Here is a 16,664-nt window from a genome sequence, read left to right on the forward strand (position 1 = left end):
GTTTCTTGATGGGACATAGACGATCCTCGTGACTCGGCAGAGGTTTTTTCACGATCCGCTGACCCGTGATCTTCTCTGGTTTCCCTCCTAGAAATATTATCGAATCAAAGTAAGACATGCATTCTGGACTGATGATGGTCCAGGAAGTTCCTAATCTTGAATTGCTCTCCAACTGGATAACCAAAAGATGTTCGGACATCCGTGATATGAAAAGGAGAAACAGAACAGATGTTTTACGAGGCTGATCCAATCTTTTGACTTCTGTCTGCAACATTACAGGCGATGTCGTGGATCACAACCCAACTGATCTCTTCACTTGTACCTGCATTTTCGTTTTGTTAAATCAAGAAGCATCGTGGGGTTTTGTTGCTGATGATGCGCTGGACAAGGAGTGAGCACTAGGATTACGTCCACTTGGACTCAAAAAGTCAACCTCGTTTCCAGATTCGTTTCTTCCAACAAAACAATGACTAAACTCGAGAAGATTGGTTGTATCAAGCACATGGAGTCTGATTTTGTTGACCCATTTCTTTCTCACAGCTAGATACGAATCTCCCAAGGCAATATAATACATAATGCTGAGTGTCTTGGAGAAGACTTGGGGTTCAAGAACTCAATTCGCCGACACATGCCGAGTGACTCGAGTCTGTTTGATATTACTTTATTGTGAGATTAGGGGTAGCATGCTTTCTATATCAATTGCAGCAGTTGCGTGAACTGCTGGATCATATGAATTTCACGTGAAACCCACCTGATCCAACAATACATGCAAGCTAGGTTCATGTGAACCCGGATCGCAGGAGAAATTTTCCAACCGAACTATCCCTCTTCCCACGCTTATATAGCACTTGTCATGAAGAATCACAGATTAACAATTCTTCACATCCTCTCTCTGGCTACAAACAGAGCAATAGCATATTTAGGTGGTTGCCATTTACATGTCCTGAAATGACTATGCGCACCACATGTTGCGGATACGTCGATTGATTCCATCAGTGACATTGCGATCACATGCCGAGAAACCAAGCTGCTCAGATCACGGGCATGGCACAGCAACCTTCACTAATGATGCTCTTGTTCTTACCTATACTCAGCAACCTTTATTTTCGTAGTTGTCTATTGATGCAGTCCAGACAGAGCCAGACTTGAGATGCACACCAGCACATTACATGTGAGCTTGGTGACAGTAGCGCTCTCTTTCTACTACTCCTTCAAGGAAACAACCAAATAAAAAAAAAACATATCTCACACTGGGGCTCGATCTCGAGACTGCTCCATGGTCGGCGAACTCACGCGCCCGCCGTTGCCGGCTGTCGCCGCCTCTCCAGCAGAGGTTTGCAGCCCCGCCTTGGTCCGAACCTCCAGGAGGAGCTTCTGCTTGATGTGCTGTGACTTCTTGGACTGGCGCCGTTTGATGAGGTAGTCTTCGTGTATGAAGACGTCCATGTTCGTCCGGCGGAAGGTGAGTCCGGCCCCGGCCGCCTCCCTCTCCACTCCTCTGCCTCTTATCCTTCCCCGTGGAAGTGGGAAATTTTTATACGAGGGATACGATGCCATTGTCGTAATCGGTGATCGCTTCGAATGATTCGCCTTCTTTGAATAATTATCTTCTTGTAGATTCGAGTGGCTGGTGGTGATGCTGATGCCCGTTTTGGCTCTGCTTTTATTCAGTGATTCTGTTATTTGTTCTTCTCATGGCTTGGTATGTAGTGGAAGAAAGAAAGATGGCCAGTTTAGTATGGTCCACCGACGGATGGATTCTCAGATTGGTATGTAGGGGTGAGCGGTTTCAGAGCGAGAGATTTCACGTTTCTTGTAAGTTTCATCTCGAATCTCATTTTTTTAAAAATCTAAAACCTATCCGTCATACCTTGAAACCTGAAACCCACCATATCATTTGTTCCGAGAGCAGTTCTGGATATCGCGAATCTATAATTTTTCATTTTTCTTTTAATTTTTGTTAAGCAAAATTAGAGTCAACATAACAACTATTAAGGGATCCATAAAAACAATGAAATCATAAGACTTTAACCACAGCTGAATAACTTTAAAAATAGGAGCCAAAACGGTTAACTTCCATATAATTACAACATCAATTTCCATGTGTCACTCACAAATTGTCAGTCTATCAATTCATTCTCCTATTTATAACAAAGTCAAAACTTGCAAAAGTCTAGAGAAGGCCAATAAAACATCAAAACCTTAGCGAAGCAATGCTACCATCAATCCAAACTCAACCCCGACTAATTCTTTGGTTCTCAATTTTACCCCGGAACCATACTCATGCCTAGATTATACATGATCACGCAAAGATATATACAAAGAAAAACACAAAAACTTGTTTCGGGTTCCAAATAGGGGTGTGCAAACTTGACCAGATCAGCGGGGACTGGATCAAGACGGAACCGAATGGGTTGGTCCGATCCTTGAGGTGAGCGGTTCGGTTCCCGATCCCAATAAATGGGATTGGAGATCGGGCGGTCCAGTCCATTGTTCTATCATGGATAGGACCGGACCGAACCGCCTAGAATATATATAAATATATATATAGATAGAGATAGAAAAAATTAGAAATTTTTTAAGAAATAGTTAATCTAAACCTAATCCCCATCTTCATCTTCTGTTCGATAGTCAACACTTACTCCTCTCGCTACACATGAGTTTACCTATCTTTATCTTCTGCTCGACAGTCGATACTCACTCCTCTTGCTCAACGCTCGCATCTCGCCTTCGCAATGCGGCTACGCTCTATGCTCGCTCCTTTTGCATTTGCCTTTTCGCTCGCTTGGTCCTATAAGGACAAGACCCGATTGTCGGTCCTGGTCTTGTCCGGTCCCAGTCGGGTCCCTGGTTCCAAAAATTTGGGGACGAGGACCGAACCGACTCCGGACCATGCACACCCCTAGTTCCAAGGTCCAAGTTCCAAATTGTAGATGGTGGAACCTGGAACCTATCAATCAGAACAAATTTCTCGTCTTTTAGAACATAGAACCCACCCTATATATCCCAAAACCTCGAACTTACCTTGTATATCCTTGAACCAGGAACCAAACCGATTCCTACGGGTTCCGATTTCGGGTTCCCAGTTATACCCTAGAGCTATGCTCGCCCATATTGTTATGAGCTCTAATTTCTTGTATTTATCGTAGTTTTAATTACAAAATATTGTAATATATATTAAAAAAAAAACCTTAAAGTCTTTATGATCAATCTATGTGATGTATGGAAAAATTTCACATAAGAACTAAAAATATCATCATTTTCTCAAATAAGGACATGAAGTGGACTTTGCTTCAAATAAAAGCCCGAAGTAGCCATATCGGTCTCAAAAAAGGGCCTCACCCGCTGGTTGGTTAGGGCATTTATATCATGTTTTTAGCCTTTTGTTTTCTTAAATTTCATTTAACTAAAAATTAAAATAAAATTATATTTTGACGAATATGCCCTTGAGTGACCAGCGATGTCAAGCACTTATTTGAAACAGTCATGGCCACTTTAGGCTATTATTTAAAACTTTCATGCCACTTTAAGGTCTTATTTGAGAAAATGATGACACTTCAAATTTTTATTTAGAGTTTTTCAGATATTTTTTTTTATCCAACGGTCTTTAGAGGAATCCGTTCCCCAGAAATGATTAGAAATACCTACTCCGTTGATAGGTTGGGACATTGCGAGTAGTTGTCGCTCTCTGTTTTTCAGATAATCTGTTATTTTGAATATATTTTTTTTTCGTACTTGCACATGAAGAATACATACACTATGTCCCGTTGGCTCATTGACGGCCACGTGGACGAACAAATTAAAAGTCTCCAAAATTAACGGAAGCAATGCCGTCAAATGGAAGTTTAGAAGTAAAAGATTTTATTGCCACAAAGGCAACTCGAGTACCAATGTTGATAGTTTTTCTTCTTCTTTAAAAAAAAAAAAAATTGGGTTGAATTTCACGTAATGACCAAAACATGTCTTTTCCGCTTTAAACGTGCATGCATATTCTATTTACTAATTCCTGAAGATAACTATAGAGGTATGTGCAGTGGACGTTCTAAAATTTGTCAAATTGGTAAAATCGAATCTTTCCGTTAGCTCCGTCGAATTGGGCTAACGAAAGATATGGCCGCTTTTATTATTTTTTCTACTCTACCCTACGTGGCTAGAACAAGGAGCACAAGGCTAAAATGACGTCGTTGTGGACAAAATTTGAATTTTTTATATAAATTTTGTTTTAGTTATATTAAATATATGCAAAATGTAAAGCACTTAAAAAAGAAAGTAAACAAAGGAATTTGCAGGCCAGGACAGCCATCGCTCCACCACTATTGATGGGCGGGGCCGCCGATGGTGGGAAATGTTTGGCGGGGTCGCCGGCCTTCGCCCAGCTGGGTGAGGGTCGCGGTCCTCAACCACGTCCGGCGAAGGGCTACCAACCCCCGCACTAGATCGGCAACCCTCACTCGGTCCGGGGAAGGTTTCACCGGCTCCAGTTAAGTAGCACCGACACCAACATGCGACACGGTTACTTCTTCTTGTTCTTGTTCTTTTTCTGTTACAAATTCACGATTAGTGTTTTTTTTTTTTTTTGCTAATTGGGTTTGGTGCATTAATTTTGAGGTGATTGGATATATGACTTAAATATATATATTTTTGATAAATTTACATTTTGATCCTTAATTTTTTGAAAATATTTAAAATTGACCATGTGTGTGTCGTTGATGTGTATGGAGCAATGATCACATATTGGTCGCATGTCAAAGAGTATCGAAATGTCAAAGCGTTGGAGAGTGTGGGACACGACATGACACAAAGTCCTCCGAAGAGCATTGATGCTTGGCTGGCCCTTTCCAACTATAGTGAGGTGGCGGGCTTGCAACCCTCGCATGCATCTTCTTTCTTTTTCTTTTTCTATTTTCTATTCTCTATTTTTAAATTTTACTTATTTTTAATACAACTTAAATAAATTTTCTATCATCAAAGTCATATCAAATCAAATTGTTTTAGCCACATCATTGCAACGTCGGATAAAAAAAGCCAAGTATTTTCCGTTAGCCAAATTACATGAAAATAGTGAAATGATTCGATTGCACTAATTTGACAAATTTTACGATCCGATTGCCCGTTTTGTAAGTTTTCGGATTCAATCGCACTTTCATAATAAGTATTAAAATTTCTAGAGCATTTATCCCATGACTGGAGGAAGCACTCACTTATTTTAAGGAAATGTTCTCTGAGAGGAAAAATAAAAATCCTGAAAAAGGAGATATTTTAAACATCTCCATCTCTGGTAAAATTAGAAACACATTTTTGTTGCTCTCCCTTCGCTTTCTCATTTTCATATGCAATCCCATTTCGTGGCAGCCACTGCAGGGGAGCCGTTGCTCTCTCTCTCTCTCTCAGGAGCAGCGAGCGAGGTAAAGGACTTCGAGGTAGCAATGCACGGGCTTCTTTAACGTTTGACTTTGCAATTGTTGTCGTGGTTTTATGAATAACCAGGCTCTTATCTCATGTTGTTCGCCACCACCAATTTGAGCAAGTCGTCGGCGTGCCTTCGCTTCTCTTCTCGACAGAGTCAATTTTTGTCCTCCCAACTGAGAAAAAAATTTGTGCCCTTTGGTGAAATACCCGCATTGGAAGCTCACTATAATGATTGCTTGTGTTTCGAGCACGCCCGATGGTCTTCAAGGGAGAACCCCGTTGTCGTACTCCGCGCAGAGGTTTGGTTCCGAGGATGCTCTGGTTTTGCTCCAAAAGTGTGCAAATTTCAGGCAGCTCAAGCAAGCTCATGCGAAGATGATCCGGAGTGGCCTGTCCAGTGACCAATTGCTCGTCAGGAAGATGATTCAAGCCTGCTCTTCGCATGGTAAGATGGACTATGCCACTTTGGTGTTTCATCGCATCGAGAGACCGCAAACCTTCACGTGGAATCTTATGATTAGAGAGTATACGATGAATGGAAGCTCGCGGCAGGCGATTCTGTTGTATAATCTCATGATTTGCAAAGGGTTTGCTCCTGATAAGTTTACTTTCCCATTCGTTGTGAAAGCTTGCATCGGTTTATCGGTTATTGATAAAGGCAAAGAGGTTCACGGAATGGCCATAAAGGCGGGGTTCTCGAGGGACGTTTTTCTTCAGAACACTTTGATGGATCTTTATTTCAAGTGTGGGGATAAAGAGAGTGGGCGCAGGGTGTTTGAGAATATGCCCGTACGTAGTGTAGTCTCGAGGACGACCATGATCTGCGGTCTGATTGCTTGTGGCGACTTGGATGCTGCCCGAGGGACTTTTGAGCAGATGCCCGATAAAAATGTTGTCTCGTGGACCGCAATGATTGATGGGTATGTGAAAAATGGGCAACCTCAGGAGGTGTTTGATTTGTTCCGGAGAATGCAGCTTGATAAAGTTGAGCCAAATGAGTTCACACTGGTTAATCTGTTGAAAGCGTGCAAAGAGCTGGGAAGCTTAAAATTGGGTAGATGGATACATGACTATGCTCTGAAGAATGGCTTCGACCTTGGGGTTTTCCTCGGGACAGCTCTTATTGACATGTACAGCAAATGTGGTAGTTTAGTAGATGCAAGACGGGTGTTTGATGAGATGCAGATCAAGAGCTTAGTTACTTGGAATGCAATGATCACTAGCTTAGGCGTCCATGGTTGTGGAGAAGAAGCTCTTGCTCTTTTTGGCCAGATGGAGGAGGGAAATGTGGTGCCAGACGCAATTACTTTTGTTGGGGTTTTATGTGCTTGTGTACATATGAACAATCTGGAGAAGGCATATCAGTTGTTTGTAAATATGAGAGAACTTTATGCAATCACACCTCTTCCAGAGCATTATGCTTGCTTGCTTGAATTATATAATCGCGCCACTATGCAAGATGAGGACTTTGATTTTCTTCGCAACACGCAGATGAAGCAAAACAATAATATATCGGCAGCATTTTTGGAGGCAGATATTGCCCAATATGTTTCAAGTGCAGATGGGATTTTTCCTTCAAGTTTTGAAGAGGCCTAAAAAATGGGTAGTATCTACCACTGTCAGCTTCCCCACTTCAAATGGGATGTGGACTGACAATTGACGTTTCCCTGCCATGGTCCAATGTAGTATAGATATTGCCCGACCAATGTAGTCATTAGTATAGTCTTGACTACCAGCTACAGCTTTCATGCAGAAGTTGTGATCGTAAAGCTCCCTGACATGGCTTCAGCTGACAGTTAAATTTTGTCTATCGAAGGACCTTTTAAACTGTATACATGATGGTTCTCAAGTATTGCCCGACCAATGTAGTCGTTAGTATAGTCTTGACTACCAGCTACGGCTTTCATGCAGAAGTTATGATCCTAAAGCTCCCTGACATGGCTTTAGCTGACAGTTAAATTTTGTCTATCGAAGAACCTTTTAAACCGTGTACATGATGGTTCTCAAGTTTCTGCAGCTTGGCTTGAGATGAGATATGTTCAATTAATCACTTTTTGTTTCAATCTCTACGGCTTCAGTGGAATGGATTAGTGTTGCTAATCATATCCATTATTCTTTTTTCAGTTTCATTGCACTAGCGTACGCTCTGACCAAGTGAAAAATTGCATGATGCTGTGATAATCTTTAGCACGGGCCTTGAGCTAAGATTCTTTCAACGTCTTTTCAATTGCCATCCATTTTATTATCAATGATGTTAGATGAATTTGACAATTTTTGTTGTTGGAGTTGGGAAATCTATCTGTCTAGCATAATAGCTCGTAGAGGGTTTTTAGGATATCTAAAAGTCCCTGGACAAAATATTCTCTTGTAGATTACTGGCTTATATTGGTGCACTATTGCACAACCTTATTCCGAAAGCATCTTCTATGTTTTGTTGTCATTCTCTTATTGGATCCCCTTATCATTTTGCTTCTTTATCAACCTCTCAGTTTGCTGGTGTATCTGAAGGAATTCAATAGGGACGTCTATAATTCAATCATTTTCTCAATTGCTTGGTCTCATTCAATTACAGAATAACTTCAGAAACTTATGGGAAGTTAGGAAGGAAGGAAACATGTGGTTTACAAACTTTGTGCGAAAAAAAGTGAGGTTTGATATTCAAGGTCTTAAAGGGTCAGCTAAAAAGCCAAGTGCTGGTGAGCCAAGATGTTAGATGTGTCACGTAGGCTCCTCATGCAAACTTTAGCAGGATCCTCTTTTGAGAAAGCATAACTCTTGCTTAACCTGTTTAGAATTTGAAAATCTTGGAAGCATGTAAATATCAATCAGTTTCCGCTCACATTGGTACGCCACATTATTTCATGGCTGATACAGCCCAGTCAGATGTGTTGGATCTAATTCTCAACCAAAGATAAGTATTGGGCATAACAAACTGTTAGATGTGAGCTGTGGTAGGTTTGTTTTAATTTAATGGTAAGTACTTCCATTATCTTCATTCATGCTCATTTGTTTTCCTACTTTTTATTCAATTTCCTTGGGAGAATTAAAGTTTGTGAAGTAGACGTTTTATAGTCCTTACCCTATTACATATGATATGGTTTACTTATGCTTTCCAGGGCCTCACGTTTTTTGGATCAACTGGGGCTGCAGCATGAAGCTGCTTCAGTTTACGTGTTGTGTGATGATTTCACCTTTAAATTGCATAATAACATGTGAATGAGTTCATTGGTGTTGAACTTTACAGAAAGTTTAATGATGTGAAAGAATCATAAGTGGCAGATACTAAGCCTAGAATCAAGCAATGTTGCATAGGCTGCTCATTCGCAGACAATGAGGTTAAAATATTGATATATAACTTACTTTTTTTGTTCTTTAACCAACTGATTTACTTCACTCTTCCCAAAGGTGAATGGAGTTGAAAGGATGTATGGTTGTGACAATATTATCTCTTCTTGAAGTATGAGGCGAATTAGTCATGTTGGGCTTGGGGGCAAATCAAGAATCTGTAGAACATCCACTTTTATTCTTAGTAAGTGATGATGATCGAGTGACCTTTTGTATGTCAAGTTTTGTGCGTCCTAATCAAAAGTGAGCTTCTCCTTTTCCACCTAATGGGATGACGCATTCTATCTTTTTGCTTTTCAATTATGTGCACTCTTTTAAAGTAGAGTACTTCTTTCCTGTGACAGGAGGGTAAAAAATTTTTTTAAAGCTGTACAAGCTTGTCCCTAACAAAAGGAATGCCTGAAGCATGAGCAAGTAGCAAAATGCTCAAAGGAGGAGGAGCTTGTTGAACAATGATAGGAGAACTAGATGGTCGTAGAGCTTTCATTATTCCAAGGTAACCTGCACATTGATTACCTTCTGTGTAGTTGCAAAGAATGTAATCCCTCTCCTTAGTATATAGATCTTTACAGTCCCTTATGTGAACCTCCTTCACTTATGTTGAATAGCATCTGCCGGGCAAAACTACTACTATTTATACTTCTTAACCCGTTCCAGACTTTGATGAGCCCAGTCTTGGTAAGGCAGGCGGTGGGAGCCCCTGATGCATTATTTTAAAAAATATCTTAAGTATGCTCTGTCTTTGTTTAACTCTTTATCTTTGTGCTTTGCCTCATTTATATCCCGGAAAATGACCTTTTCAGTAAATAGGGTGTGTCATGGCAAGTGGCATTTTTTGTGAACTAAAAACTTACATAGTTAGTATGTTTGCTTGTAACCGAATTTATGCATACTATAATGAGCCAGAATATGTTGATCTAACATAAAACATAGTTACATGCTGATGATACATATAAATTGGTTATTTAATTTGTTCAAGCCTGTCCTATTTACCTGGGCCCCTCTTGATGCGATGAGTCCTAGACATATGGTTGTCCTCACTTGAAGATGTTTCTTAGTGCGAAGTGTCTTATGCATCAAATATAGTATTTGTAATTGACAAATTACATCTGGTGTAGCAAACTATTTAAGGATGAGATGTTTGAATAAGAATACAAAATCGGTTTTCTTCTTGAGTAAATGATGTAACTCCTTCATAAGATGCGTGCGGGCATGCATATGTGGATAGGAAAGCATGATTCATAATGTTTATAGTCAAGGTGTCCTGAAGAGATAGGCTTTGAAGAGGTCTTACATGACCAAGTGAATTTTTATTTGGTAAGCCTTTTGACATTTTTCTTTGTGAAGCTATATGTAACAAGGAATCTTATACGGCCGCTTATTTGACTTTGTTTTAGCTTGTATTGGAGTTGTCAAAATTTGCGCCTGTCATATAATTTAATAGCAGAAACAACCTCATCAAAATCTCTTGCCGACACATGGGCAAATGAGGGCGAGAATGTCGAGGGGACCACATCCTTGGCAGTATCAAAATCTTCTCATATTCTTTTAGCACTTTAAGCCAAGGCCTAGAGGAATTGATCCAAGGAGTAGGATAATACTAATTTCCAACTCTTTGTTGGTAGGTCTTTTAATATTTCTGATGGGAACTTCCTGGAGCTGCAATTACTTCAGCACAGTAGGAGAAGCTTTGTCTCTCTGGGAACTATGGAGAGGCCTTCCAGCAGCATATCCCGTGTCAGTGGAGATCATCATGTAGGCCTTCTGTGCCACTACCTTCTTCAAAACGGCTCATCCCAATTTGTTCTCCTTGATGTATACGAGGGATGTTATGTAAGTGTTGATCGAAACCATGGGTTCCACACAGAAACAAATGCCCATGTATTTGCTTCCTGCAATGGCCTGCTTCTGCTCACCCTTCCATCAGCAAACCCCTTATCTTTCCTTATTTATGATCTGTTTGCCAAGCGGTGGATAGCACTTCCACAGCCTCAGATCACAAGGAGAAGCATCAGTACAGCCTTCGCTTTTGATGGCCAACACTACCAAGTTGTGCGGGTCTTTCGAGTTGAAGCTATATCAGTTACTGCGAACTCCCCTTCAGCATCTTCAGAAGAGGATGATTGGCTAGAAATGGAAATTTTCTCATCTGAAACAGGTATGTGGAGTCCCTATTGTCCCTTAATCCGTCTACCACCTGAGCTTCCAAAACCCGGCACAACACCTCTCTTCGCGAACGGAGCTATATACTGGGAAGTCGGCGGGTACTTGCTTATGTGCATTCTCAGTCAGCACCACTGTAAGCTCATTAGGCTTCCGAACCATTCTCAGAATTGGACGTGGCACACGATGACCTTTGGACAGTGCTTGTGGGAATCCGAAGGTTTGGTACACTACTGTTACTCTAATTTCGAAGGAATCCACGCTTGGGCTCTTCTCAGTGGACAAGATCATGGCAACTATCCTGGTTACTCCACCTGCGATATCACTAGTTTCGAGTGGAAACTAGTCCACACCGTCAAACATGAAACCTTAATCGCCCGCAACCCAGATGTTTTCAGGAGACTTGAACAACTCGTTCACACTGTCCAACCGGAAGCCTCATTCTCATGCAGGCCAGATGTTTTCACAAAACTTGAACAGAACAGGTATTGCTTTTCGTTGTCGAACTGGAAGCCGTACTCTATTTCTCCTTGCGGGTATAGCTCAGTTCTGAAGGTCATCTACCTGAGGCTTCCCGGTGTTATCCTTTCTTACGACCTGAGTACCCAAATCTTAAGTGAGATCTGCACGTTCGATTGCCCGAACTTGGGCTTCTACTGCTGCTCGGTTTTCGCGGTCGATTTTCTCCCGGGAGAGTCTAGGACGGAATGCGCCGGATCATCCAGGGGAAAGAAGGAGCTCGTGCACCTGCCATTAGCAGACTTGATTACAAAAGCAAAGTGATGAGATTGGTCAGTGAAATGATAACTGGAGATCAGGCTTTTCTCTTTATTAGCCAAGTACTCGTTTTGCTTGTTCTTCGAGATGAATTGCAGGATGTTTTGTTATTGTTCATTGTTGGTATTTGCCTTCTTCACCTCCTGGTTCAGGGGGGGGTTTGGGCCTTCTTGACCTCTGTTTTCGCTTCTACCTCTCGGCTTCTGGCCTGCTATCCAAGATCCTAAACTGCTATCTGGCATCGAAAGCCAGTTCATAGTTAACCCTGTAAAGGCCAAAAACATGAAGTCACTCCCTCCGGCCGGCCTGTTCTTTGACTTTTCTGTAAGTTCTTGTGAAGGAAAACTTCAACTCTGCCCTTTTCGCCTGCGATTTCGAACCTCAGTGAGATGAGAGGGATGAGATTCTCCGAGAGGCCGCCGGCTAACTCCACCACTTGAAAATCCGTTGACGGCAACGAATCAAGGAGCTTCTTTAGTCTACTAGTTTGAGTGAGAGATCGCGTGGCCCTCCCAATTCATCAGCGAGGGTTGCTGGCCCTCGCCAGGGCTGCTGCCGGCCCTGGTTAACATAAGATCCGACTCAACCCCGCCTCTCTTAGCTGTTTTTCTTTTTCCAGCTTTTAATATTTTGCCTATTTTCTGACGTAATGCCACATCAACGGGGTATCTCTTCAAAATTAGTAAAAAAGCTATAGGCTATGTTTAAGTTTTCAACGTGCCACGTTAGCAAATTTTCCCAACATCTTGTCAGAATGACTTGATTCTGCTGAATTCAAGCGTACTTTTACGATTGTTGGCGCAATTTTCCCTTTTAAGTGAAACTCACAAGAATGATAATCACTGAAGTTTGACAATTTTGAGACGAGAAATTTACAGGCAGGGCTATTTCCACACTCGGAATGACTTCATGGACGCAGCCTGCTTGATTGTTTAAGATGAAAAAAATTAAACTAAGATTCCTTTTGTCTTAAAAAATATATAATTTTTTTTTAAATTGATTAGTTGTATTGCTTAAAAAATGAATAAAAAAAATTAACGCCAATGGAAATATTTTCACATAAATTGTTGAAGATAATTAAAAAATATTCTATTAACTAATTATTTTAAACAATATAAGCGATCGTTTTTAACACACACACGTATATATATTTCAAATTATTTTTTTTTGAAAAAAAAAACCTAAAATGGTAAATATCCAATTCGAGTCGCAAGTTAGGCCTTAAAAATAGCAAATTGGATAAGCGTGTAGGTGGTGGGAGGAATAAGCCCAACAGGCCCAAACGCGAGGCCCAATACATTTGAAAAGTCAAACTCAAAGCCCAGACTTCTTCAAGATTTCTGAACTTGCCGCCACAGGTCTAAAAAAGGTTTTTAAGACCCTCGTGAACTGATTACATAAAATCAATCTCGGTTTTTAGGTACTCCACGTCGTCCGATTTACCGAACCGGCATCAACATGGTACGGAAAATGCCGCTTTTTTCATTAGCTTTCACTCAAAATAAATATCAGCGACTCGACGTGTTTGGGTCGAGTAGGCAAATGACACGATCATCGAAGAGAATCTAGACACTAGCTTTACTGTTAATGCTTATGATTAGGATTAATGAGGTATCTAAGGTTCCAAGATAGTCGTTTCACTGTGGTGGGAGCGACCATCAATTTCATTGGTGTAGGTTTTTCTCAGGCTCCGTTTGAATAATGGGTGATTTGAACAACATTTTCTTTAAAATAACCGGTTATATTGCTCCCAAAATCGAATGAATTAAAAATATTTTCTTCGTCCATGAAAATGTTTAGACATAAATTGTTGTCGATAGTGAAAATATTTTTCATTGGCTAATTATCTCAAGCAATGCAAGTAGTTATTTTAAGAAAAATATTCTTTTAAATGATTTAATTTTTTTTTTTTGGTGAAATAATTGGAGTTGGAAAAGTCAATTTCATTGTTGAGACAGCTTGGAGTGCACGCTAAGTCAACCCAAAGTCGAGGGGCGAGATTGGTCGCAAATACCAAAGGGGTGAAACAAGATTAATGTATATGTAATGACAGCTATGCTCACCTAAGTCGATGAAGTCAGAGCAATCTGTGGAATAAATATTTCATGTCATGACTTCGAAGTCGATTCATGTTATGAGTTAGATACCGAGTATTTCTCTATATTTGTAGATTGCCCAAAATTCGTAAGGAGTGTGCAAGACGTAAAACGACATATCGATTACCGATTTGGCTAGACTTGATTAGCGCAACAAACGAGTCGGTCGATCGGTTTGTTGCTCAATTTAAGAAAACTGAAAACATACGCCTCGCTTTATTCTTAGAAAAAGAACTCATGGGTCGGTACTAAAGCCAACTTTCAAGTGTCTTGACTAGTCCACCTCCCCGAACAATTCTAAGGGTGCACTCCCCTATCATTGACGATTTTACTCCTGAAGTGCTCTCAACAAGGCTCTAATCCCGGATCACAAGGAAAGCCCACTCTCCACGAGATTAGAGATTGAAGCTCCATGGCACGGAGCTTGGCCGGGAAGATTTCAAGCAGTGCCATCTAAACCAACACTTTGTTGGTACTTTGTTCCTTGCTCGCAGCATATTTAGTGTGTTTACGACGTTGTGGCCACTTGATCAAGCATCACTACATTTTTCTACACAATTCTTCTCGTTAACGCCGGCTATCAGCTTAGCATTTCGAATTGATAACTTTGTTTATGGATATCCTTTTTTATCAAAAAGTTCTTGAGGTGCACATCGCGAGCGAGCTCGGGGAAAATGCTTGAAGTGCACTAAGTGCATGTGTTCTCGGTGCGCGTCGGTTCATCGGATGGGATACATAATGACGAACCACGAGGAGCCAGGTGTTAGAGTGCGATTCATATTTTCCATTGATAGGAAAATACAGGGGTATTGAATTAAGAGAGCTTTTATGGTTTGAAATGTGCGAGATACTAATTATAGTGGAATCATTTACTAAAAGTAGTCCTAGTTTAATGATGAACCAGAAAAAAACTTTGTATCTTAATTTCTCTTTCTCGCTTTTACGCTTTACTTCGTTGTGATTGTGCGTCGAATTCTAACATCGGGCCATTGCCTTCTAGACTAACCTGTTCTTGGATAGTGCAATCTTTATTGGGAGATAATGGCGCCGCTAACCTCTATAGTTTTTCATTTTGCTCAATCTCATCCCTATTTGTTACTTTTATTTTATCAATATGGTCTCTAAATTATATATATGTCCTTTTTTTCGTTGAAGTTACGATTAATGCTTATGATTGTAATTAAGGAAGTCTATCTAAGATTCTAAATTTTGCAGAGGGATGGACTATTTCATCGGTACGAGCTTTCCTAGATCGAGACAAAAAGACAATTTCAATTGGGTCTTCTCCTTGTGCTTTTAAATGCATAATGCCGGGAGGGGTCAAAGCCTGATTAGCCGGGAAGGTTTCGCCAGCCTAAGCAAAGAAGACAAGTCAACGAGAATTTCAATCTTCTATGGAGTTTTAGATTCCGAGTTAGATACTCTCGAGTATTTCTTTTATGTTTGCAGTGTGTAAGATGACTAATTTACTTCTTCGACCGTCTTAAAGTAAGGGGGATTACTATAATAATAACAAAAAATCCCAATAACGACAAGGCCGATTAAGGATTCATTTTGGTCCTTGAAGGTGACCAACCAACCATACCATATCATATCTCTGGAGGTGAAAGGCCTTTCTTTTTTTGCCAATTGGCATGCGGTTCTGCCGATAAGGGATTGGCGGGTGGAGACGTTAATATCATAATTACGGGGTTCGCTCCCCACTTTGTAAAGAGGTTGAGCAAAAGTCGGAGAGATGATAATTAGAGATAAAAAAAAAAAAAAAAGAGGTCCTTCCGTTTTGAAAGTTTGCCGACTTCTTTCATACCAATGAGTGATAATTAGCTACCCTATGGACCCGGATCTTTCAACCGACGTGTCGTAGTAAGGACTACCTCAGCAAAGGGATTGCTAAATCTAATCTAACGAGGGGAAAAAAAGGTCCAAGTATGGGTTCAACATGCCACAAGAAAAAGTCGATTCATCGGACATTACGACCTTCAATTACAGAATAAATGCTCAGAGGACGCCCTTGTGAGAAAATTGGGACCATATGACATGGGATTTTGTTATCGGGTGCCTCCATAAATGTAATCTTCCGCTGACTCTATTCCTTCTCTTTTGTTTTAGTGGTAGGATGGTGCCTCAACTAGCTTTCGAATATATCGATCGGTCCATCTCTATCAACGATCTTTAAGTATGTCCCGTTCCTATTTTCCTGATGCATTCGGGATTTTACTCCCGGAGTGCTAGAAATTAGACAAAATCTCCGATCATCTAAGCTATCATCTTGTTGGTGCTTTATTTCTTATTTGCAAAATGCTTGAGTGTACTTGCGACATTCTGGCCGCTTGATCAGGTCTTCGCTCCATTTGTCTTAGACAATTCTTCTCATCACCGTCTGTTGACACTTGACAGCTCAGTATGTCAAGTTGACATAATGTCAGTGCCATGGATTTCCTTTTCAAACGTTTTTGTGGTGGACAGCCTTAGAAATCGAGGACCGGATGGAATGATTCATCAGCAAGTCAGTATCAAACTTGCTACTCTTGACAGCTCCATAAGTACACCATAACTCTTAAAACTTATCAAAACAGTACAATCAAATTCTAAAAATTTAGAAAAGTGTAATAAAATCAATGAACTTGTCAATTTTATGCAATCAAGTCCTTTTATTAAATGCATCAGATTTGACTAACGATAAATCATGGATTAATCTTTTTTACTGTTTTCTTTCTCCCACTTCGCGTTGTACGTAGCGCTATGGTTAACTAAAGCACTAAAATGATGTCTTTTTTGTTTGGTCAAGTCCTAGTTTATTTACACAAAATCTTAAATTAACTAGGTTTTTTTTTTGGTCGAACAATTAACTAGGTTGAAAAAGTCCAAAAGTTT

At 40.4% G+C, this 16,664-nt stretch overlaps 2 protein-coding genes across 2 annotated transcripts; both read left to right on the forward strand.

Annotated features, from left to right (window-relative positions):
* Positions 1-5,341: 5,341 nt before the first annotated feature.
* On the forward strand, positions 5,342-7,546 carry LOC115747487 (pentatricopeptide repeat-containing protein At3g26630, chloroplastic-like). The gene is made up of 2 exons (XM_030683670.2): positions 5,342-7,131; positions 7,286-7,546. Exon 1 carries the CDS (start codon positions 5,638-5,640, stop codon positions 7,003-7,005), a length of 1,368 nt encoding a protein of 455 aa, XP_030539530.1. The 5' UTR covers positions 5,342-5,637; the 3' UTR covers positions 7,006-7,131; positions 7,286-7,546.
* Positions 7,547-8,727: 1,181 nt separating this feature from the next.
* LOC115747488 lies at positions 8,728-11,976 on the forward strand. Its single transcript, XM_030683671.2, has 2 exons — positions 8,728-9,250; positions 10,380-11,976. Exons 1-2 carry the CDS (start codon positions 9,207-9,209, stop codon positions 11,698-11,700), a joined length of 1,365 nt encoding a protein of 454 aa, XP_030539531.1. The 5' UTR covers positions 8,728-9,206; the 3' UTR covers positions 11,701-11,976.
* The last annotated feature ends 4,688 nt before the right edge of the window (positions 11,977-16,664 follow it).

This window comes from Rhodamnia argentea, chromosome 5 (genome assembly GCF_020921035.1).
Source record: "Rhodamnia argentea isolate NSW1041297 chromosome 5, ASM2092103v1, whole genome shotgun sequence".
Lineage (NCBI taxonomy): Eukaryota > Viridiplantae > Streptophyta > Magnoliopsida > Myrtales > Myrtaceae > Rhodamnia > Rhodamnia argentea.